Here is a 25,935-nt window from a genome sequence, read left to right as displayed (position 1 = left end):
GTTAAAAGCTGATGACCTTCCATACTTCTATTCGCCCCAGAATTTATTTGAAGCGTCAGCGTGCCAAACCATTGTTTACTTATCCCTCCTGGTCAGATATCTTACATCTAAATCCACTCTGTGGTTTGCTAAAACAGTAAAACAGAGACGGAGCCGCCGCCAGTTACCTAATATTGTATTGTTCGGAGGAGAAGGACCCAGCCTCAATCACCATGAAAATTAACTACAGTAAGATGCGGTTGTGTCTATATACACGTAGACACATACACATCAATGACCACGCGCTGGGTGCGGGTCTCGTATAACAAACGGGAGCAGGAGGATGTTACAAGTCATTATTAATCATCCAACTGAATTCCTTCATCGCATTTAATATATATGACCTTACCCACCTAAGCAGAAAAGAGAATTATTTTTGTTGTTGTTGGTTATTTGTTGGTGTTTTTTCTTTAAGGAAAAAAAAAAAAACAACATCGAAAATATTTATACCTAAACACATTCACTTCCAGATAGCGTTAACCCCCCAAAAGATCTGCAATTCACTTAAATACAAATCAGAAAAGACAGAGTTAAAAAAAGCATGATATTTTAACGTATCCATGTGTGGTATTAGAACAGGGTATTCTTTCTTTTAAGAAATGTTAATGAGCTGTGTATGTGCAAACATGTACGTGTATGCAGCTCCAACCTCTAGTTCCTATTAATCCATACTTCCAAAATTTTGAAATTCTTCAAGTGAAAAAAAAAAAAGAAAAAATAGTGTAAATTTAGAAAAGGTCTGTATTGGTACCGTATTTTCTCCCCTAACAGTGAAGTTGTGGGAGAGAAGGTGCTGTCGGACTCAGGTTTGCCAGCAGGACAAATCCCCAAAGGTTTACAGCTCCTCCCTTATCTCCACCGACTCTCCTAACACGCAACACAGGAACTTGCAGCAAGGGGCTTGTCTTCTTATTTGTAAAGAAAAAATGTCTATTAATGCTATTACGGTGTTCTACACAAACTGTGTTAGTGCTAGCAGTGAAATAATAGATGGCAGAAGTACTCATTTTTAGAATACTTGGCAATATTTCTGAGGAAATAAGTGTTTTTGGAGTGAGTTTCTTGGTATCTTCTTGCTTCTTCCCATAGTCCCATGAAGAGAGAAACTGCTTTTGTGGACATTAGACTGGCCAATCTTAACTCACCTCAACTTTTAAAGTGAAACCATGTATTTTAGCCAAAGTAGTCTTATTTGTAGGTTGGCTGCTGGTTTTGACACAGTGCAATATATTTCTTCCGAAAGTCATAAAAAAGAAAAAATAAATAAGGCACACTGTATTTACATTAAAAGAATTCTGATGTGAAATGCAGAGTTGTTCTGCCAAGAACTGATAGTACTTCACAACATTATTTTTATCTTAATACTATAATACATCGATAATTTACTATAAATACCAACCTCCATGTAGAATCGGCGAGGCTAAATTTACACAGATTAAATAGTTCGGATTCAACAGAACTTAAGAGACATTTTAAGACACGACCAATAAAAAAAAAAAAAATATTCTGAGGACTGTCACAATCTGCTGGTTTAGTTTATCATGTCTCAAAAAGCCTTTTAGGTGAGCCGTAATACTGAACTTGCTCTAGTATCTATGCCCTTGCTGCATTTTCTGTATAAATTCCACAAGTAACTGCTTTCATTCAAATGCATCGTCCATTCCGCTGAGAATCCTTCACCCTTAAATACAAAACTTCTAGGAAGAAAAACCAGAAATATGTCACGTTTGTTCTTTACCAGTGAAGGGACACATATGGTCTAGCTTAGTGACTCTTTATTAACAAGCGTTTGATGAATTAATGCTACTAGCTATTGTATAATACTCAAGCACAGGAGCAGCTTTGTAACAGAGTACTTGAGGTCCGCAATATATTTACTTCCTAACACAATCTGCAAAACTTGTTTCCTCTCAGTAAAGACCACCAGTGTAAATTCACATTAAGAGAGTTCATCATCTGTGTTTTTCCAATCAGTGGTATCAAAGTTTAACTCTGCCGAGTTTGTGGAATAACCAAGCCATAACAATGAATGGTTTATTTAAAACTGACAGGACCAGAAAGCAGCAACTATTTACTTAGGCGGTGTACCTTAGTATACACCAGTAAAAATGTTCTCTTTTCCCAAAAGGATTTTCTACATAAAGGGCATTCACTTCGCTTCCTTCCCACCCCTCTTACATCCAAGTCTGTACATTCGAAACTAAGTGCTATATTTTTCTTGCTATTCAGTATATTTTTATTTCCCCCTTTCTGATTAAAAGGCATAAACAGAAACACTAAAACAAATTCAGAGGGCACACTCTTCATACTGACATTTTATTAAAGAAACCAACAGTCAGGAAAAAGTCCAGTCATTTGTGGATAATAAAATAACACCATTTAGGTAGCAAAAAAAAAAAAAAAAAAATTAATTTAGCATCAGATTGGAAAACATATATCTTCCACGGCACAAAATCATTTTCATACTGTAGCAAGAACAGTCTCATTCTAATGCAACACCGTGTATTGCATGTGCAAATGCTAGAACAACTTTTAATTTTACAGTATTTCAGGAAGAGGACCTAAAAATCATGCTCTGTTATTCTGTATAGCAATTAATTCAGTCATGACCTTGTAATAATTTGGGGTTCTAAACTCATTAAAGTAACATTTTAATATTACCTTCAAAAGCAAAAGCAAAGTCTTAATTACAGCTGAACCACCTAAATGTGTATTAATACATCTTAAAATAAATGAAGACTTGCGTTTGTCCAGATACAAAGATAAATTATTGTAATACTCATGAGGTACAAAAGGCTTGGAAGAGCATCATTTTGTTACTTTAAATTATGATATTAATTTACTAACTAATTTCAAGGCACATGTGTAGTGCACATGTGTAAAATCTACTCGGTGCAGGCAGCTTCCATACACACACACACACGAGCTGGAATGTTCCAATTCTGATCAAAGATGTATGTAGCCGGATGTGCGGTTAATTCACTGATCAAATTTTCACAACTGAAAAACATCTTGAAACATCCTAGTTACCAGTAGTGTGTGCTTTTTACCGTATCATCAGATTTACTCTTCCTCATTTTACATTTCAGGACGTATCTTAAAAATAACATAATCTTTCTCAGGCTTAAAATAAAAAATAAAAAAGGAAGGAGCAAAGAAAAAAAAGTTTAAAAGTTTTCAGTTCCAGTATTCTTAAAGGGCACAGTAAGACCGAGTGAAATAAATTTAAAATACCCGTACAACCTGAACTCTAATCTTAGTGGCATGTTCTTACAGTAAGCTTGTGCTCCATAAAACCTATATAAAAACGTCAGGAGTAGATGCATAGCATATGCACGCAATGCAAGACACAAATCTGTCCTGTAACAATAATATACAGTAGCTCCTCAACGTGCATGAAAGATTTTAAAATGCACTAAATCTCTAAAAAATAGGCTGCTGTCAGACTTCACTGTCTACTGAATCACCCAGATGTATTCAATAAACACTACTTAATGGCTACTAGATTTTATCAGCTACCTATAAAGTTTAAAGAATTTGAACTAGCAATTGTCTGAAGTCTTCTGCCACCACATTTAATAATCTTACTTGCTTACTGAACTGGCTAGATGTAGTAAATAAACATAATACAATGGCTATTCCACTTGAGCAGATATTCCTAAAACAAGAATAATCTAAGACCAATAAAGATACTGAGATGGGCAGCAATTTTACTAGTCTCAACACTAATTTAAAAGACGTCTCTTTTTTCTTCTTTACATACCTGGTTGTTATCAATTACTGATGTGTCTTCACCCCTTCTTGTTGCAAAGCTTCCTTTAAAAATCTTAAGAGCAAACACAGCGCAACATTTGAGACCTATATACATAAAAAAATACTCTTTTTTTTTTTCGGTAGCCCAGGAAATCTGAAGGTTTTTTTAGGCTGACGATATCTTCACATAGAAACACAGAACGTCTGCAGACAGTAAGAAGCCTTTAGTAAGCCTTTTTGCTGCACCATAATAATCTGATCCAGAAATTCAAGGGTACCTTAAACAACGGGCTACCTGTTCTAGCCATGCTTAGGAATGTGGCCAAATCATTTTTATTGATTTAACCTTTATAGGAATGCTACATATCCTCAGAGCAAAACATTTCTAATGCATTTATAATATGATATACCTCTGAGAAGTTATGGAAAAAAAAAAATAATCTTATGACAGATAGGCTAGCCCCCCTCCACTATTATGGTTTTTTCTGATTTAGCGATCGATAGGCATTCGAGTGTTGGAATATTTTCTGAGTTTGCATGTGTCCGTACTCATAGGATGAAGTCAGAAACTGTAACGCTTACAGAGGACACGACTGATCTCTGACTTGTCTTTGTTTAAGGAATAAGAACTGGTGAACTGATAGCCAAGGCTCTAAATACTCCTTTCATTCTAGAGTTACACATCAATCACGTTACCTGCAAACATATCAAGTTAAAACTTCCAGAATTTACAGTCCTTTTTGAATAAACTGAGCAGCATGTTAGTTATGTTCAGAGAGCTTACAGAAGGTGGTTTGTGTATCTCACCAGAATTCTTAAAGAAGTACTTCTCAAATTCCCTCTTCATCAGAAATCTATTTCGTACCTATTTCAAATCAGCATTTCTTGATGTCAGATTCATATTCTATTATTCTGAAGCTCAGGTTTGAAAAAAAAAAATAGTGTATTTTAGTATTTGGTGGTCTTTGGAATGTTACAAACCGCACTTGAGCGTTACCAGGAGTCACTTGTTTTTCAGAAAGTAAGCTGTTCCGAGTTGCTCATTATGGTAAACTTCTTGACAGTATAAAGCAGAAGTGAATGCAGTGGCTGAAGAGTCCGTCGAACGAAAGCAAATAGGCTTATGTTATGAATTACATTAGTTACATTTCGAATAAGAGAACCGGGGGATAGGAGGGCTGTTTGTTTTTCAAACACGCACAAACATAAATGGAGAAAACCCGGTAAAGAAAAAGATTCTTAACTCCTAATAGCTACTGGCATGAAATTTCAGTATGTTATTCTTCACAACAGGAAGCAGCAGAGCCAGGCACAGTTTAGGTGGGCAATACGCTATAACACAGCTCACCTGTTTTAATAAGATTTACATCTCCATTTTTTCCTGAAGACAACAATGTCTAGAAACCACTGGTATTAGGGTCTCTCTCATCTACAAAGAAATACGTAGCAATTCTCCAAAGAAAGAAAAATGTTAAAACAATTAATTAGTGAGATAAGTGCCTATCCACACATGTAATGCAGTCAAGTTAGTACATCAAAGCAACGACTTGAAATCAGAATATATGGCATACAAAAAAGCCCTGCAAATCCTGACAGATTTGGGGTTTTTCATTTTTCAATAAGAGGTTGGCCTGTCCTTCAAAAAAATACATCACTAATTTTGTTTCTTCTTCCACTTTTTCTAAGAAATACTCTAGAGAGGAATCCATACCGAAATACGCAACATCCATGCATAAAAAATCCCTGGATGCCACACTTACACTTTGAAATTAAGACCTTAAGGTGACGTGCAGCAATGATTTTGGTTTTTTTAAGGACAGCTTAGTTCTACCTTCATTCATGCTGCGTATCAAGGATCTGACCAGGTGAGCGCTTGCATTTATGCAAACCCAGTTTGCTCTGTCCTGCAACAGACTGAGGGCATTCCAACAATCCCTTCTCACACGCGGGCCAGGGATGACATCCATGAAAAACAACTAGTAGCTCCAAATATGAGCCTAGAAAGATCACTGAAGCATATCAGATGATACTTACTTGATTTCAACTTCAGTACTTGTAGAATAAAAGTTAATGGAGCAAGAGGAAAACAAAACTATAGGTAAAAAAAATCCTTTGGATGACACGTGTTTGAAAATCCTTGTAATAAACAGCCTGGTGCTGAGAGCTGTCTCCCTCCTCCAATGTTAGGTTACAGAACAGAATTTCTGCTGTCACTTGCTATTAAAGTGCACCTTAAGGAAGGACCCAGGCAACACTGGAAAGCAGTGAAATATGTTAGAAATGCAAATTTTTATATATTTTTTTTTCAGACAGCGATGATGGAAAAAGGCCTAGTTTAAATGCAGTTACACTAATAAAACTACTTACAGTAGCACACAGGGTTTTTTTATAACATAACAGATACATTTGTACAAGTGGATTTATTAGCATAGTTATCCTGGCAAACAATAACATCTTTTGATGCTACAGAAAAGCTGCTCTGTGCTGGCGTGTGAGAAAGGTCAGATGGTGGAAAACTAACTTCATGCGCTTAACCTGTAAACTCTTTCCTTTCCCAACGCCTAACAAATGTCCAAGCAGGGGAGATCCGCAGCCTTTCCAAGAACTCACGTAGGGAACCTCCTGCTCTGTTCCGATGGAACACAACATGCGCACGTTCACCTTCAGGAGCGCTGGCCTCCGTGGCAGCTCTGAGTAAGTCTGTCTACACAGCTCTGCCACAGAAAAATTGCCTCCAGATTTTCAGTTCATAAAGATTTTATATATACACACATATATATACACACACACATATATCCATACGTATAACATCTGTAAAAAGCAACATACTTAACTGCTGGCGTCTGCATACTATTAGAGGAGCAACTGTGATACTTCAGGAACCCTAAAACTTGATTTCAGCGTTTTGAAGGAGGGTAGACAAAGTAAGGAGAGAGCAAACTCCCGGAACATATTTTGCAAGGCTGTTTTATAGGGACTCGGGCAGGAAAAGCTGTCTTTCTGACATCTTACTGGTATTATACAACAAAGAAAGGCACGCTAAAAAAAAATACTCATCCTTGGTGACATCCACAGAGGCTTAGGGTGATGGGAGCATTACAGGTCAGGCAATGTACACATTTTGGCAATGTATAATTTGAGTAACACAGCTTGTTTTCACGATTTCATAATTCTTCCATATTTCCCAGTGGATTAGTTTTTTGGTTTAATGATTCTCCCCACATTTTCTGATGGTGAAAGGACTAGGAGAATACCATGTCACTGCCAAATATTTTGACTTTGGCCAACTTGTTCCTTAGCACGTTACTACCCACCTCTCATACTTCCGACCTTCTCAATCTCAGGTCTTGACAGTAAGGAGTATAGCTCTGCCTCCACTTTCAAATGCCAGTCTTCCTTTCCAAAAGTGTTTCTAAGCATCTTCACGCCTGTATACTACCCCGCTACCTCCTCTGTTTTCTGGCAGAACAGGGCACAGCTCCCACATGAAGCTGATTCCAAACTTACCTGAATGTATTATGATCATAAATCATATTCTTCTGCTTTCAAAATTGGCAAAAAGATTACGACCACCTGACTCAAGGTTTTTCAACTGCCCTATTTTCACGTGGCAACGGTTATCTGGTAAGCCTTTTAGAAGTCCTGGTCCCATGTAGAAGTCAGAGACACCTGGAAATTCTAGACATCTTAAACCCTGTACCCTCCATTTCTTTCGCAGAAATTTTGAAGATTATATTTTTGTTATATGCTTGTACAGCGCCTACCATAATAAAAATACTGATCCACAGGTATGACGCCTATATGACAATATAAATCAATAATAGCAGAACTTTTATAACAAGCATCATCAGCTCAGCCTTACCAAGCATCTGTTTGTTTTAGCCCAAAGTAAAGCTGTCTCCTTCAAGGTTAACTTATTTTGATGTATGTTTGAGAAGTCTGTTCTAAAAAATAAAAATAAATTTAAAAAGACATACTGATGACTCACACCGTCAGGACTTGGTAATTTTGGTTCTTGCTGGAAAAACGCTTAGCAAATATTGTCAGCAAAATGCTTCCATTTTCTTTGTGTAAGCATATTTTAAACCTGAAAATAGCAATGCTAACAATTGTGCCATCACCAAATATAGCTGTTCCCTACTTTGGATAGGTTCCTGAAGGTATTTTCAACTAGAAAACTGGTTTTGGCTGCAACTAAAAATTCAAAAAAATTCAAAGCATTTATGATTTTAAAAACCTCACTGACCAACTTGGTTATGTCAGCAGCACCATACAGGAGTCTGATTAAAAAGAGTTGATTACTGTGTTCTTTCTTAGCCAGTTTCCTAAAAGCACAGTTGACCCTGTAAACAAAGTATTGTCCCGCATCTGGTCCCCGTACACCGATTCTCTTGACTGAAGCCACTGCCAGACCCGAGATGCTGAACAAACTGAAACAGCCAAGCCATGAACGCTTGCAGAGTAGCAAGGTGAAAAGGCAAGCAAAATGGATAAATTAAGAACAAATACTTGCATATTAACTTAATTGATTAATTTCATAGAAAAACTGACTTTAACAGTACAGATTAAGCAGTAGAATCAAAGCAACATGGCTTCAGAAAAAGTTTGATGCTGCCTATGTATCATCCAAGGGAACCTGTAAACTCAGAAGTGTGTTAAGTGTTGCAGTACAGAGTGTTGCAAACTGTAGTTGATAACAATGAGTCCCTATCAAAATAAAAGATATTTAAGTGTCCCACAGAGATATGGCATGCCCAGTTTTGTTTAGGTTACTATATTCAGCATAGGTGAGAGAACAGGAACCATATTTATCGCAATTGACTATGACAGCAAGCTGGAGGACGCTCAAACATTTGAGGAGAACATGATAGTCTCGATCAATTAGAGAAAACTCAAAAGCAACAGGACAGATAAACAGACAAAACCCAAAACACTCGTAGAAAATAAGACGTTAATATCAATGGGAAAAGGTTAGTCACTATAAGATGAACAGGGATCAACTCTTCCTTGGTCTTGCAGTGAAAGACAAAGAGAAATCAGAAGCAAAAGAGGTGCAAGAAGACATTTTGAACAATTCAGTATTCCACGGCTAGGTTGCAACTATGCCACATATGCCACAAAACGACTTGCCAGCTTGGATTTCCCGGGCCTTTTAGGTCTGCAAACCTATCCACACAGCTTCTAAAGCCTGTTTGGGTCTTGAGGTATTTACATATTTTTTAAACAGTGAGGAAGTTTCAGGAAGAAATTCTTTATGGTAAGGGTGGTGAGACACTGGAACAGTTGCCCAGAGAGGTGGTGGAAGCCCCATCCCTGGAAGTGTTCAAGGCCGGGCTGGATGAGGCTTTGAGCAGCCTGGTCTAGTGGGAGGTGTCCCTGCCCATGGCAGGGGGGTTGGAACTGGGTGATCTTTAAGGTCGCTTCCAACCCGAACCATTCTGTGATTCTGTGAAAGTTGAAGACAGACATCCTTCACATCCAGCCTATTTTCACATTATATCCAGACTCATTAACGTTGATCAGTCATATTCTCTCGACAATCTTGTAGAACAACAAAAAAAAAAAAAAAAAAAAGGGGCAAGTTATCACAGACATCATTTCCCCAGAGAAACAGAGGAGTAACTCTCAGAAAAGAGAATTCATTCTGTGGAAATTTCCCAACAATCTCCTTCACTAGAGAGTCTGGAGCAGAAGAGACAGCTGGCTGTCAGGAAGGTTTTGGTAATATAAATCCTGCCTCAGTGACCTGGACTGGAATAAGTGGATTCTTTCAGTTCCCTCCCAGCCCTGTATCCTCTTGTAGTCAATGACTAACAAGTAACAATCATGGCTAAAGGTACGGGCTTTGAAGCATAATCAACTTTCCACAAGAAAAGGCAGGATGGAAACTTTGCAGTGAGTCAGCTACACTGAAGAGCGTGCTCAGGTGCACACATTTATTCTTCAGTTAGTTAGACTATCCCTGAAGGAAAGGGGAATGAGCAACTTTCAGTTTAGTATGGGGAAAAAACATGTATCCATGCAAGTACGATGGAGTGGATAAGGCAGTAAAAATTCACATCCAGTTTACCTACGGGGAACCTGTTTGCATGCCCAAAGCCTAGCAATAATTTGTACCAGAAAGTACAATGAGTCTTGAGACCTCTAGATTTCAGTGAAAGGTTTTAGTTCGTTATAAATAGGCCTTACTCAGCAAAACACTTCAGTACATGCACAGCTACGCGTATCTCATTCCCAACCAAGTCAACGCTAATATCCTGCTCAAAATCTGAAATCATTCAGATAATCTGCTCCCAATCTGTTCTCGATGCGTAAAGTACATATAAAACGTTTCCAGTTCCTATTGCTGAATTCCATAAGTGATGCACAACTCATTTCTAATTTGCAGATGCAACTAAAAAAGTCAAATAAGAATAGGAATCACTTCTGCTTTTTTTTTTTTTTCCCCCTGTTGAGAGTAAGATTTAAATTTCTGCAAGACAACTTCAGTGAAGTTTTAAAACACCCAAATATTGACTTGGCAAACAAGAAAAGAGGGGGGGGGCAGAAGGGGGAGGTGCACATCCTAATTGTAAGAACATATTGAACAGTAGAATTTTTTTTACATTATGCACTACTAAATGAGAAAACTCAACAACTCGACAAAAGGTCACATGGTAGGCTTTGTCCTGCTTTGGTAACAGATAAACTGGCAGCTGAACCGACAGTTTAACTAGCTAGTTAGGTCACATTTACAGCTGCCTTTTTTATTTATTTATTTAAAAAAAAAAAAAAAACCCTCCTGCCAGAAAAAAAAGTGTTTCATCTTTGGTAAAGGCCCATCCCTTGTAAATGTTAACAAAGTAGCATAGATTTCTGAAAACTGATAGCTTTGCAAATAAACTGCTTTCCAGCTTTTCAACTCTAAGTAGATTTTCATTTAGTCCACCTTACTGTGGCTTATAAATGGATTACTTTAAAGGTAGAGATCCTGACCAAGACTTAGAAGATGTGACTCCAATTCTTAATCCGAGACTGATCACGTCAAGCCCCGAGGTTAAGAAGATACAAAGACAATCATATAGATCCTTCTACCAATACTCTCAAAAGATCAGAGCTGAGACATACTGACAAAGAAAAGACGACACCAGCTCATCATTACCTCTTTGAGGGAAAAAAAAAAACACCCAAACATTTGGCAAAAAATAAAGACCACTCACACACGTTGTTGCATGAATTATGAGCAAGTATATCAGAAAAGCCCCAGTAATCAAATTTAAATTGTAAATACTGTACTATACGTAAAAACTAAACTGCAGAGTTTTAAAGCGTGCTGATACTCACCCATTCCTTCAATCCAAAAAGAAAAACAAAACCACAAACAAAAACTAAAAACTTCTTTTTTTTTTTTTTTCTTTTTAAGTTTTTAAAATTCCCTGAAAAAATGTTTCTTTTGCTTTGGCTGTAATAGATGGACTGCTCTTCGAATGTCTCAGCTGCATGAGCGATAGCTATGTTCTTCCAATCTGCACTAAAATATTCCCAGTTTCTTTTTTTGTTTAATCTACAATAAGAAAGGAGTCTTTCACTGACCCCAAAAACAGAGAAACACATGAATGTTACCTCTCCTGCAGTATTAAAGTAGCAGCAACTGTTCTTCGTGCCTTTATCATCCCCCATTTATAAGCAACAAGGGTGTACCAAAAGAGCAGCAGCAATGACGGCTCTCATCGGCTGGAGATGTCAGCTCTTCATCCTAGTGCATGTCAATTGTTAGTGATACTGGCACTTGACTTTAATAGTAGACGCTTATACAAGAAACACATGGCACGCATGGAAAGCCACATGGCAAGCTTACATGTAGCAAATAATGATAAAAAAAAAAAAGTCTAATTCCTATTTTATTTGTAGTAAGACAACTATCGTCACTTGTGTATGAATGGAGGGAAGTGTTGCCAATAAAAAAAAAATCAGACGTCTTTATGGACATCAAACACATTTTGCTATATTGCCTACATCAATCTGACTAAAGAAACATTTATTAAAACGGATAAGAAGACAACAAGAGTCTCCGCTAAAACTAAATGGTGTCCAGGAGTTCCTCCCCAGGGCCTCAATTTTCAATTGATAAAACAGTGTTATGACTTTGCTGTTTCTAAAGGATCATAATGATAAATCAATTAATATCTTTCCCTCAAACCCTATGTTACTACACGGAGATGTCTTTTTAAGAAAGAAATTAAGTGCCCCGTATATAGTTTCTCAATCCATGTTTAAATAAGCAATTTTCAAAATTTTGGACTATTTTTCTGGATTAATAAAAACATTAAAAAAATAGCTGGTTCGTGTAGGCTTTTGATTTTTATCTGTCTTAAGAATTCAAAGACAAATATTGCCATCCTAACGCCAGCTCCAGAAATATACTTGACTTTGATTATTCATACATGGCAGAACTTTTTCAAAAATAACCCCTAGAGTTTCATCTCTCCTTCTATATATCGATCGCTTACCTTTTGAAACACTCATCTGAACCACAGGAGGACCCGATAGACTGAGTTGTGACTGTAAAATCAGCACTAGGCACGTAACTGGAGCAGAACGTGAAGGGTCCTACCTGGGCAGGCAGAGTAGAAGATCCTGCCAGCGCAAACTCACAGCCAGAGCTTGTTTTAATACATTTCTTTCCAAAAGAGAGTCTCATTCTTGAAGGAACAGAACTGGCATTTAATAGAGAAAGAGAGGATAGAGAAGTTTGCCAACTATCTACAGAGCCTTTCTCTTGCAAGGCACCAGGTATGCACGCGGCCCTGCTTAACATGTATTAAAGCTGGTTCAGTTTAGTAGATTTTCAGTACTCACTACATAGGGCTACTTACTTGCAATTTCATTTCAGTAGGTATAAACAACTGAGAAGTGCCTAGTCCAGGACCAACAGCATTTCTGTAACTCTCGTAATACACTGCATTCAGAGACGATCAGCGTTTATACCTCTACAATTGGCACTTCAGGGCATGCTCTAGCGGCAGAGATTGTAGGGGTCTGGGGGGTTTTTTGTGTGTGTATGGTTGGACTTGACGATCTCAAAGGTCCTTTCCAACCATGAAGATTCTATGATTCTAATTTTTAAAGTTAATTTGCATACAGCTAAATTTAATTACACGATTTGTATTACATGTTTCAGAATTACATAAAACTTCATTTCTACAACTGACCTGTCCACTATCAAAAGCTACATTGGAATCACTGGTACATCAGTAGAGGCTTAGGAAGTTAAACAGATAACAAAAATATTTTTGCGCATTAAAAACAAAGCAAAAGACTGCTATGACCATCTTAAAAGAGTTTACATTCCCTCCTAGAAGGTAACAAAGAAAACTGGCTTCTCTTACATCAAAGCTTGTAACACGAAGTTACACGCAATTCTATGGCCATACAATCATAGAATCATAGAATGGTCAGGGTTGGAAGGGACCTTAAAGATCACCTAGTTCCAACCCCCCTGCTATGGGCAGGGACACCTCCCACTAAATCAGGGTGCTCAGAGCCCCGTCCAGCCTCGCCTTAAAAACTTCCAGGGATGGGGCTTCCACCACCTCTCTGGGCAACCTGTTCCAGTGTCTCACCACCCTCATGGTGAAGAACTTCTTCCTCACGTCCAGTCTGAACCGTCCCATCTCTAGTTTTAATCCATTCCCTCTAGTCCTACCATTACCCGACATCCTAAAGAGTCCCTCACCAGCTCTCCTGTAGGCACCCTTAAGATACTGGTAGGCCACTAGAAGGTCTCCTCAGCGCCTTCTTTTCTCCAGAGTGAACAACCCCAACTCTCTCAGTCTGTCCCCATAGGAGAGGTGCTCCAGCCCTCTGATCATCTTCGTGGCCCTTCTCTGGACATGTTCCATCACATCCATATCTTTCTTGTAGTAGGGGCAATCTTTACAAGGATGATGTATTAAAGTATAAAAAGTAAAGACTCCACGGGTCTGGAGACCAAGTCATATGAGGAGAGGCTGAAGGAGCTGGGCATGTTTAGCTTGGAGAAGAGAAGGCTGAGGGGAGACCTCATTGCCCTCTACAACTATCTGAAGGGAGGCTGGAGAGAGGTGGGTGTTGATCTCTTCTCCCAGAAGAATTCCTTTACTGAAAGAGTGGTCAGGCACGGGAACAGCCTGCCCAGGGAGGGGGTTGAGTGACCATCCCTAGAAGTATTTAAGAAACGTCTAGATTTGGCACTTCAGGGCATGCTCTAGTGGCAGAGATTGTAGGGGTTTGGGTTTTCTTTGTGTATGGTTGGACTCGATGATCTCAAAGGTCCTTTCCAACCATGATGATTCTATGATTCTATGAATAATCACTCCCTTATCTCAGCACACCACAACTAACAGATGTTTCTTCTCTGAACTCTGTAAACACGCACATAAACATGCAGAAATTGCCAAAAAAAAAAGCCACATAATAATTTTTCATACTACCTAATATACTACAGAGAAGTCCTCATCACTGAGGCTGTACATCAAGAGACAAAGTTATTCAGCAGCCTTCACTGCTATTGACTGAACTGCCTTACCAAATTACTAGATGAAACACGTAGGCGAGAGATCTGGCTGTAGCGAATCTGCCAACTAGACAGTTACGCGTTCAATTTAAAGTTACTAAGAGAGGAACAAAACGCTAAGTAATTTAGGTAGCTTTTTTGAGAGGTGGAAGGATGTTAAGAAAACTCATTCTCACAGATCAGCCTATTCCTGCACCCTAACTTTTTGTTCCTACGTTTCTTCCTAGATAGCTAGACAAATAGATTAAGTCAGCAAGATGTTACAGTTCTATACAAGCATATACACACACCACACATACAAAGAAACAGCCAGAGATTACTGGACACACATGCATACTTTATTCCCCTAAAAAGCGGAAGGGATTGAAGGGTATTTTTTCATCCTTTCCAAATACTTTATCAAGTCTCTGGGCCTACTTAAACTTGTTACTTGAAATAAAAAAGAAAAATTCCTTCATAGCAACCTTCAGCACTGCAATGGCTGTGTAAAATAAACTTAGGTTTTATCAGCAACACAAAATGTTTTATCATAACTGAGAAGCAGGTCTGTAAAAGAGTAATTATTGATTTTTTTGCACGTGTTCTCCAGAAATTAGAAACAGTTAATAGTGTTTGGGCTGGGGGGGTGTTAACTTTAAATCCTATTTTCTCAGGGAAATACGCAGAATTACTCCAATGTCTACAGTTTAAAAAACACATTTGCAGTAGCTTTGCACTCTAGCAGGAAAAGTAGTCATAGGTATGGAGTCAGATATTAAACCACATTGATACATACCTTCCATAAAGGCTATATATTTTCTTTAGTGAAAGGGACTTTCCAGAAAATCAAAATAAAACATTATTTAGTGATTTTATATGCTGCTTAATATTAAGGTCTAGTCTACATTTAAAAGTTTTTTCCCAGAGTAATTACACTAGCTTAGCTATATTAGGAAAAGCAGTTTACTACTGTAGGCTGTAGCAGTTAAACAAAGTAGACTATAAAATAAACACACATTTTTCTCATATAGTCATGCAGCAACCTGATCTAAGGTCTCAAACAGGTAGGTTGGACCAAATCACCTCCACAAGTCCCTTCCAACCCAAATTTTCCGATGATTCCGTTTGCTGGTATTATTACTTAACTGGTGCAGAAACACTGCCAAACTATTGAGAGTGAGTGTGTGTGCGCATACTCATTTAAATGAAAACCCACATAATACGAGCACACAAAAAAGCATAGGCCTTCCGCTCAGGTTCTCGATTTCCCATCAATAACTCGGAATATAGAGACTACACAACAACTGAAAACTACAAGCTTGGTTTAGAGGGGAGCTGCCTTGCTTCTAGAATTAACAGGAATTTTTTCTAATACAAAAGTATTAACTTTTTTAATAGGAAAAAAATTAGTTTGCCATGAAATTCATTATTTGTTTTCTCCCACTCCCATCATTTATACTTTGCGGAATTCAAATTTATTCCTGTAAGGCTTTATTTTTTTGTTCGCTGTGTACACATCAGATGTTCATGCTATCGCGCTGTACTTCACCAAAAGCACAACTAACAGTGCTTCGACTTGTCCTAGATACACTGGAGGCTCTGCACACAAACAAGGAGTCAAGTATAGCCTGATTCACAATGAAGGATTACTATAGCTTCAAAATGGATAGTCACGCTTTATTGCAGGACCAAAATATACTCCTTCGAGAGATTGTATCCAAATGACTCTGAATCACGGTTAAAGGAGAACAACAGGACATCTGCTAGCAATATAGCATTGGGACAAAATTAAATAAGTACTTAACACATTGTCCTCTCCAGGGTCACAATACAGTCTACTGAGGGCCTGTAGTACTGCATCTCCCTTTTTCAGGGGGTAAGACTGTGTCACGGCTGTTGCCTTTTTAAGTAAGAAAAAGGCTCACTCATAAGCAAGCCAGTGCTTCTTCAGAAATACTCATTCAGTCTAGAAACGAAGGATGATTCAAAACCACAACTACTCAATTTTCTAAAGGTTGTACAAATCATGTTGGGGGAAAGGGGAGAAAAACAATCTGAGCTAAAAATAAGTAACAAAGAAACATTATCGTTCGGAGAAGGGTACATTAGGTCAGAAGCTGCTGCTTTTTAACACCATAAAGTGCTTATAGCTTTCTGTTCAAAAACTGAAGCAGAAAAAAAGTCACCACCACCAAATCAGGAGAGCAAATAAGTTATTTGCTCAGAGTTTTCTGTTAAAAAAAAAAAAAAAAAGAAAGAAACTTTAAGCATAAACTACTTCTTCTGGGTAGTGTTTTTTTTTTTTTTTAAAGCTAAAAAGCTCATCATTGCTAACATTTTGCAGCATAAACTGACAGTGACATGCCATTAGGCTATTCTCCTCGTCCTTTCTCCACCCACCTCCCACTCAGCCATTCGTGTTATTGACACTCCTGCCATCCAGTTCTATCACAACTGCTGAATTATTATTTACCATTTCTAAAACCAAGCTAAAAGGAACGGTATTCCGGTATTCCACAGGCACAGGAGTTATGGAGGGGAGGGTGGGTTCCCTTCTAATCACTGCAATGCCTTAGTGCATCGTTCTAGAAGGTTCTACAAAAAAACCATCAAATACTGGTCTACGGGATTTAAAATCAACTTAAAAATAATAAAAAGAGTGAGATTTCATACGTAGTATCCTATATATTTATATATAGGATATATATATATAACGAAATCAAATGGAAGAGTAAGCAGAGTAATCTGATGGAAATTAAGAGTACGATAAAGCCATTTGTACACTTTGTAGTATTCAAAAAAATTGATGGTGTTACTTATTTATAAAGTGCTAGAAACTATGCAAGAGTAGAAGTTACTCCATCTATCATTATTTAGCTGGTTTATTGTAAGTCCCAGAGCCAGTGTGGGACTTGAGGATAAACTAATCACCTCGCAGACCAATTTAGGGAGAACGTCATAATCTAAATTACTGTGTTGAACTCAGAATGATACAGGAAAACACATAAACACATTGCTCTAACCGCTAAGGGCTATCTTGTACCTCCGAAGAGACAGCCACGTACCAGGGGAGGCAGACTTCAGCATCAGTCCAGCAAAGCCTGGGAAGGATTATAGAGCCTTTGTGCCTTAGAAAATAAAAAAAAAAGAGACAAGTATTGCTCTCCAAAGGCACGGAGGAGATAGCTGAATGAGCCAGAAACAGCACCTAGATGAGAGACCCTCTGAGTCAGCTACCTACGACACAGCGCAGCCTGCAGAGTTTCCTTCTGCTCCTTCTAACTCCGGTCACCCATGTGCAGTCTCACTGTAAATTTTGAATAAATTATCTGATGCAACTGGAAATAATTCCACAGGGCGGAATGACTTCAGAAGAATGAAAAAGCCAATAGTAATTAGAGTGTCTATCGTACTGTTCTGTATGGATGAATAATGTTCTGTAACAACACTGCACGCTGACACGTACTATCTGCACTGTCAAATTAAAAGTGACTAAAACAAATAAATTGAGATTGCAAGTTATGCAAGCAGCTGTAGTTTAAAGACTTCATCAGTTAAGAACAAACACGTCTGCCAGTTACAGTCCTCGCTATATTTAAACTAGATTTCCAGGTTCAGTCTGCTAGAACTAACGTATTGCAAATTATTACACTGGGGAAAAGAGTAGAAAATGATGAACTTGAATAACGTATTAGGTTATGGCTCTTAATGGGTTTTTGGTTACACCACTTAAGTAGGATAGATCATTTCCAGATTTTAAAGTCTTTTTACTTAGGTATTAAATGATACCTTAAGGCAACTTGTCAAAACCTGAAGTTTCAGGAATCTAAGCTTGGAATCCTGGAACCATATATCTTAAAATACTTCAATTCAGAACAAAGTTTCAAACACCGGATTTAGGATCACAGAATTATAGAATAACAGGTTGAAAGGGATCGCAAGGATCATTTGCCCCAACCTTTCTTGGCAAAAACACCGTCTAGACCAGATGGCCCAGCACCCTGTCCATCTGAACCTTAAAAGCATCCAATGTTGGGGAATCCCCCACTCCCCTGGGGAGATTATTCCAATGGCTGATGGTTCTCACTGGGAAAAATTTTACACTTGTGTCCAATCAGAATCTCCCCAGGAGTAACTTGTACCCATTATCTCGTCTTTTCCATGTGACTCCTTGTAAAAAGGAGTAGCTTCTCTGTAGCCACCCTTTAAATACTGCAACGTGGTGGTAAGGTCTCCCCTAAGCCTTCTTTTCTCAGGGCTGAAAAAACCCAATTCTCTCCGTCTTCCCTCATATGGCAGGCTTCCCAGTCCTTTGATCATCTTGGTGGTCCTTCTCTGAAGCCTCTCCAGCCTGGCCACACCTTTTTTGTACAGCGGGGACCAAATCTGAACACAGTATTCCAGGCGGGGCCTGACAAGTGCTGAATACAGTGGGATAATGACTTCTTTCTCTCTGCTGGTGATGCAGCCCAGCACCCTGATTGCCTCCTTTGCCACAGCAGCACAGTGTCCACCCATACTGACCTTGGTGTCCACCAGGACCCTCAGGTCCCTTGCCACAAAGCTGCTCCCAGTCAGGTAGATCCCAGCCTGCAGCTGCACTCCTGGATTGTTTTCCCAGGTGTGAGACCTTACACTTGTCCTTGTTGAGCCTCATAAGGTTCTTGTTAGCCCACTCTTCCAGCCTATCCAGGTCATCCTGCAGGGTGACTCTCCCTTCCAAAGTGTCCACTTCCCCACTCAGTTTGGTGTCATCAGCAAACTTCATCAGGGTTCGCTTGATCCCATCATCCAGGACACTTATGAAGATGTTAAACAGTGTTGGACCCAGTATCAATTCCTGGGGGACCCCCCTTGTGACAGGTTGACAGTTTGAAAAGGAGCTATTGACCACCGCCGCACAGACCACTTGTCTAGACTGTAACGCACCAGTTTCTCTAGGAGGAGGCTGTGGGGAACCGTGTCAAAAGCCTTGGAGAAATCCAGGTAGACAATGTCCACCGCTCACCCCACATCACCCGAGCAGGTTACTTTGTCACAGAAGGCGATCAGGTTTGTCAAGCAGTTTGCCCCTGGTGAATCCATGCTGGCTCTTCCCAATCATGTGCTTTGTTTGACTTGTGGTAGCCCCCGGGATTATTTGTTACATAACTCTCCCAGGGACTGAAGTAAAACTGATGGGCCTACAATTTCCTGGACCCTCATTCCAGTCTTCTGGGACATCCCCCAATCTCCACAACTTCTCAAAGATTATGGAGAGCATCCTCACGATGACATCGGCCAGCTCTCTCAGCTTGCAGTTAAGTCAAGGGGGGCCTCTTGCTCTGCCTACTTCCCTTACCTTTAAGGGGAGAGAAGTTGTACGTAACTTAGAACAAATTGAGTAGAACTGTACGCATCGTAACCTTACTTAGAGGAATTCTTCTCATACTTATCAAAACTAATTTCACAAATTAACTGCAAAACCTACAATAACTTTGAACTGGCAAGAGAAAAAAATATAGTACTAGTAGAGCAGAACCACGAGATACACATAAGCCAGACCAACGCTAGACTTCAGTTAATTTTGTTTACAGAAAAAACTGTTATCCAGATTAACCTTTCCAGTCTTTCCTCAAAAACATCCTTCATGTTTTTCTTTTGCAAGCACTTTGAGTATGAATATAGTTTTGAAATTAGTGACAAGGATGTTCCTTCATAAGTCTGTAAAGAGAATCAGCGATTTATTTGCTCTATGTAGAAGACTGCCCGGGTGCTACTCCAAACGTTATTTAAGATCCCCCATCACCTTTTGGCCCCTTCATAAGCAGGGACAGGATACTCAACAACAACAAACAAACAAAAAAAACACACAAAAAAAAGAGAGAGAGAAGCAAGAGATAAAATCAGTGTATTTCAGACACAATATTTGACACTAATAAGGCTGTCTTTTGAGTGTTACTGAAAGGTGAAATGAAAACTGCATTATTACAAGAGGGAGGTCTAACATAACTACACTTTAAAACGCAGCACAGAAATCTGGTAGCCTGAAAAAATGAATTTTCAAATAGGTCTAAAACTCTCTCAATTTTCAGCTCCTGCATTTTTTACCACCAGTCACGAGAACCCCTTCAGGCCTCCTCAGCAAAAGCCTGGTCCACTAAGCTCTGTGCACAGAAGAGACTCTGCCTTTAAAAGCTTAAAAATATCACACCAGCATCAGAAAGAGCTGTAGTTAAGTTCTGTCTCTGATGAATGTCCTTCCTGTACTTCGTCCTACCTAGAAAACTAGGAACAGAACTAAGTTTTGCTTTTCTATGTTGTACGGCTCGTGCCTGATGTATTTAACGAGGTAGACAAAAAAGCACCACACTATTTGATGAGCAAGTGCCACATCTGCTGCCACTGCCCTTCCGTTGTCTCTCTGCTAAAGGGAGGGAAAAACTCTTCTATCCATGTTTGCAGAGAAGGATTTCAGCTTGGTAGGCTAAACTGGTTATTTTGGAACAATGCAATCTCAGCACAATTCTGGGTTCAAATATGGTAAACAAGTATGGGACAGAATAGAGAAATTCTTTACAATCCCAAATTACAGTTTGGTTAACCAGAGCGCTCCCTCAGCCAGGTCATTACTGCTGTTTTCTTCCACTATCATTCCAAATGAACTATCCAAAGTCAGATGATTTTACTGATCAACTTCAAAGCAGAGAGGGATAAGCATATGACCAACTGAAACCATAAGATAACAGTCATAATAGGGTTATGTGAGTACTACCATACCTCATCATACAGTAAGATAAAATAAAGTATTATTAATATTCGACTCAAGCACATGCTCATTGTGTGTTGCATGCTATATAAATTCTGGGCCATTTTATTAAAAACGATCATCTAGCCTGTCTGTTCAGCATAACTTCCTAGTCACTATAATCATTTACTGGTTTCAAGTAGAATCAGGGTCTGCCTGGGCTCTGCATTCTGAGAAACCTAAGACGTATGAAAGCCAATACTCTAAAAAGTCTTGTGGAAGAACTGTCCCTGGCATGAGGGGAAACCTCATGAGGAACAGCAGCGCTTGTATTTATGCTTATATCTGCCTCACAAGGGCGAGTCAAGCTTATACACTTTGGTATAATAGAAAAAAAAAAGTAATCATAAAGCACAAAATAACCACGGCCATGGTTTAACAACTGTGAACTAGATTTACCAGCAACAAAACCCATTATCGCAAAGAGATGTAAAACACCGCACTCGCGTTTTGAAGACTAGCGTAACAAAATTAGGTGGTTATCAAAAACCAAGTAGCAGGCTGATCGCAACAGCTAAAAAGAATGATTTCTAGCTCTTGTCCAAAATCTTGTCAGACAAAATGTCTTTTAAAAGTTATCTTATTACACCATGTAATAAAATACTTTAGGTAAAATATGCAACAGTAAGTTATGTCTCACCAACAGCACAAAACGCATATTGTGTTTCAGGTTATTTTAGTTAGCTTGTAATCCGAATGACTCAAATTACTTGAATTATAATTATTCTGATATTGAAAACTGGATTAACAAACAAACACAAGCCAATCTGGCAAAGCGCAGCTGCATGAATCACAGTATTTCTTTAACATTACACATGGTGTGCACGTCTTCAGCAGCAAGCAACAAGTTCCCTGAACTTTCTAACGGACAAGAAAACACTATTTTAGCATATGTAAGCACTGTTATTATGGAACAGAATTTGCATTTCTGTATTTGAAAATAAATTTAACATCTGATATTAGAAGAAATCAGTGAGATTTTCCAGGGCATTCAGTACCAAACAAACTGTACTCCAACTCAAGTCAGCAGGGATTATCCAAATACATCACTTGAGAAAAGATTAGTTCAGAGAGCCTACTTTTGAGAATTCCATTTCACATGGAAGAATTTAGAATGTTATTTCTTAAGATATTGCCACCTGAGAATGGATGAGAAATCCTAAATAAGTAGAAGAGAGTTCTACAAACACTAATCTCTAAAAATAATTTATTTGATTGACAAGATTGAGACAGACAATAAAAAAAGAGTAGATTTTATAAGATCACATTGTATATAGGAAAGAAAAAAAAATAAGCACTCATACCATGCAATGCCTGTGAGTCTAAAATAAAAGTATGCTCAACCTAGACGCCCCATGAGTGACCAGAGGTCTAGAACTGCTCTCTTCTGGACAGTTTGAACTGTCAAATATTACTGAAAATACTGAAATGGGAATGAGCATGAAAGTTGGCTCCATTACACAGTGAAGCCCCAGTGCATAAGAAACTATTACTGGAAGAGTACTTCAGCAGAAAGCCTTCATGGTCAGCAACATGGATGTTATTCTCCATAACGTTCCGTGTTATATTCCCAGAAGTAATTGATGCAAAAGAGGAAATAAAAAGAACAGGAGACGCATAGCATTGTATAAAGCTCAGCAGGGAAGTCATCCATTTGGTTTAGTTTCTTACACTCCACACACACACGCGCAGTATTTTTCCATCCCTTTCCTCCGGGCAATTTATGCAGCACAATCAGTAGCATTAGAAAGATCAAAAATACCAGGTTAATCTTAGTAAGAGGAAATAACACTAGCAACACAAAGACAAAGCCTAACTCACTTTCCCCCATTTTTCTTGAGTACCATGAAATACACACCACGTCCCAATAGAATTGGCAGTCACTAGTTATCAGCTTTACAAACTTCTAAAGGTATTTTATGTTAGGTTTTGTGGTTTATTAATCTGTTTTAACAAATGGTGAGGGAGAAAGTGAAAAAAGGGATAAAAAATAGGGAGACAGAAGTTATGCGCTCTGTATCCTCTATTGGTTCTGAATAATTACCTGTAATTCTGATGCTTGCAAGCTGAAAATTAACAAAGGCAAGAACAGAACTACGGAGTTTTCCTTAGAGCACTGCAACTTCTCTACTAACAGCAATGCCACAGATCCACAAAGACAGTCAAAACAAGTTCCTAACTTTATTTTTCAACTACAGCAGTAGGCATTTATAAAAAGAAGATAAGGAAATACAAGGTTTTTTTTCCATGCTCTGATAACTCTGAACTAAAACATTTGCTCAAATTTGCTTTTTAGCAAAAACTACTGAAATAAACTTTTTTCATCACCAGTTAGTTATAAGCATCTGAAAAAGAAACTTAAAAAAATGGAATGCAAGTTACTCAAATCTCTTGCCTATCTGTACCCATCTACATAGAAATGTTTAAGATGTTGCTTGTTAGCTATAGCATTCACTATCCTTATAGCTATAAATGTACTTCCAAATATACATATATATATATATAAAAAAAAACATGACCGAATCGTGATTTCTTCACCTGACGTAGCCTGCATTAAATTCATGAAAGACCTTCTCAGAGGGTTTTTATACATTGAAAGTATTCAGACAGGAATAATTTCACCTCTGAAATGATTCTTCATCACTTTCCCAAACCAAACACTCCAATTTTGGGTGGTTCTTGTCAACAAGCTTCTTGTCCTACATGCAACATACCTGTGCTCAATATTAATTGCTTATTCTACCACTGTTTGCTGGAGAAAGAGACACTAAACAAACAGAATCATCATTAGATTGGTGATGGATCATATGTAGTCTTCATCTTAATGAAATATGTTAATTCAACAGAACAAAACAGCCAGTGCGTTAACAAAGCTGAAGTCCTTCACTTAGTTTTTCCTTACTTGGTTCTTGTGATATCTAGATGACCAATGACACAAAATGCACATACACACCAGTCCCTAAAAATGGAGAAGGGCAGGAGAAAAATGATGAATATTGAGAAAGCATTCAAATACTTGAGTAACAGGGACCCTGTAAATATCTCGAGAGTTGGGCGGACATGCCTAAGGACTCTTAATGAAACTAGCCCCAACTCTTACCAAGTCTCTCCCATGATTTACTACAGGTTAAAAAAGAAATAATAGATTATAAACAATATATTTATTAAAAAAAAGGGAATATAAAGTTTTTTATCAAAACCTCTATTGCACACTAACACACATTTGGACTGTATTAGGGATAGGTATAAGCTACAAGCTGGAGAAAGCTGAAATAAGAACTGCACGGACTTTCAGTGTCTGGAAAGAAACAATCAATTAGTAGCAATAATTAGTTTGATACTCTATCAATGGATACTATAATTTTAATACTAACTACAGCAAATATAATGAATAACCAGAAAGTGTTACATAAAACAAACAGAAACATTGATTACTGCACTACCTCCATTACTGAAGTTATAACGATAACTTTGTAACGTCAAATTTTGATTTTTTTTTTTTGTACAAAGTCTACCTTAAGAGCTAATTATGAAACCAGGTTTAATTTATATTATATATATCCAAGTAACATACAAAGGGAAGGAAAAAAAAAGCAGCGTTAAATGCACTTAATTCAGAATGTTACCAGACACAAGCTGGGTATTGTGTCTGAATATAGTTCAGCCTCTTGATTCAGTTTAAGTAATGTATTATCAAGCTGACAATTCACGTTGCCACAAACCTAAAATGGCCATTTACTTGAAGTATGTATTTTTACAAAAAAAAAATGGTATCAGAAAAGCATCCGGTTTAAGCAGATGTTTAAGGTTTTCTTCCTACAATTGAATCCTCACAGCTACTTCCCTGCACATCAAATAAATGGCATTACGTGTGGTAATACAGCCTACCATGACCAACGATGCTGCACGCTGAGGCACAAAAAAAACACAGTAGACAAAAAACACGCCCTTCAGTATGGATGTTTAATTAACCAGGACTTTATACAGTATCATTCAAATATTTATCATCAATTTGGAGCCCAAACCCACAAACCTTCAGCTGTCATAAAATTACTGAAACATGCAAAGCTAAACACTGGGTCACCTGCAGGATCAAGCTGCAGGGTGTAGGAAATTGAAGGCTCTGATTCATATTAGTTTTAAATATATGTTTGCCATTGGAAAATTTTACTCATACGATTTTTAAAAGTATCCTGTTGATAACCTAAACTAATCTCGAGTATGGCCTCTGTTCCCTCTGTATATGAGTTTTCAGGGGGGAAAAAATCCCACACTAAATCCATAAAAAAACTTCTCAATTAACTTCAGATTGCAGTAATTAGTATTTTTGTAAAAAGTTAAAACAGCTTTGAAAAAATCAAGATATTTTACCAAGGGGAAAAAAAAAAAAACAACTTCTCTCTTCATCTGCATGTTGCTCAACACAAGTGTTTAGAACGTCACAGCTTCCAGAAATTCGCTCTATAAATGGCGCTTATGTTACAAAATAGTTGATCACAACTAAATTATAAATTTTAATGGGTACTGTGAAATCATCATGGTTGTGAATCTACTGCGCAAAATTTAAGTGCAACTGACATAAGGTTAGCTGTTAGCTTGGAAACAGGTCGTAGATCAGCCAAATAAAGCTTTGTAAAACAAAGCTCAGCAAAACATACTGGACTTGCCCAAAAGCTTTTTTAAAATTATTAACACCTAGCACTGCAAATTCTATGGTAACGTAATAAAATATCCAAATACAAATAAAGGATGTGGGAGTCAAAGCAAAATCTACATAGCATTATGCTCTTTTACACAATTATAAGATAAATATCAAATAACTCCAAGGTCTTAACAATTAAAA

General features: G+C 38.1%; 1 protein-coding gene across 6 annotated transcripts in view; it reads right to left on the bottom strand.

The window, feature by feature from the left end:
• Window positions 1–25,935, bottom strand: part of SUPT3H (SPT3 homolog, SAGA and STAGA complex component) — a 292,380-nt gene that overhangs the window by 251,631 nt on the left and 14,814 nt on the right. For 3 of the 6 annotated variants that reach the window (XM_054194657.1, XM_054194653.1, XM_054194652.1), the window contains exon 3: window positions 17,371–17,433. The exons of the other annotated variants lie outside the window; for them this stretch is intronic. In XM_054194657.1, coding sequence (XP_054050632.1) covers window positions 17,371–17,433 — 63 coding nt within the window. The remainder of the gene's footprint in view (window positions 1–17,370; window positions 17,434–25,935) is intronic. 6 annotated transcript variants of the gene reach the window in all.

This window comes from Rissa tridactyla, chromosome 3, assembly GCF_028500815.1.
Source record: "Rissa tridactyla isolate bRisTri1 chromosome 3, bRisTri1.patW.cur.20221130, whole genome shotgun sequence".
In the NCBI taxonomy this organism is placed as follows: domain Eukaryota; kingdom Metazoa; phylum Chordata; class Aves; order Charadriiformes; family Laridae; genus Rissa; species Rissa tridactyla.
This window is presented reverse-complemented; position numbering and strand designations above follow the sequence as displayed.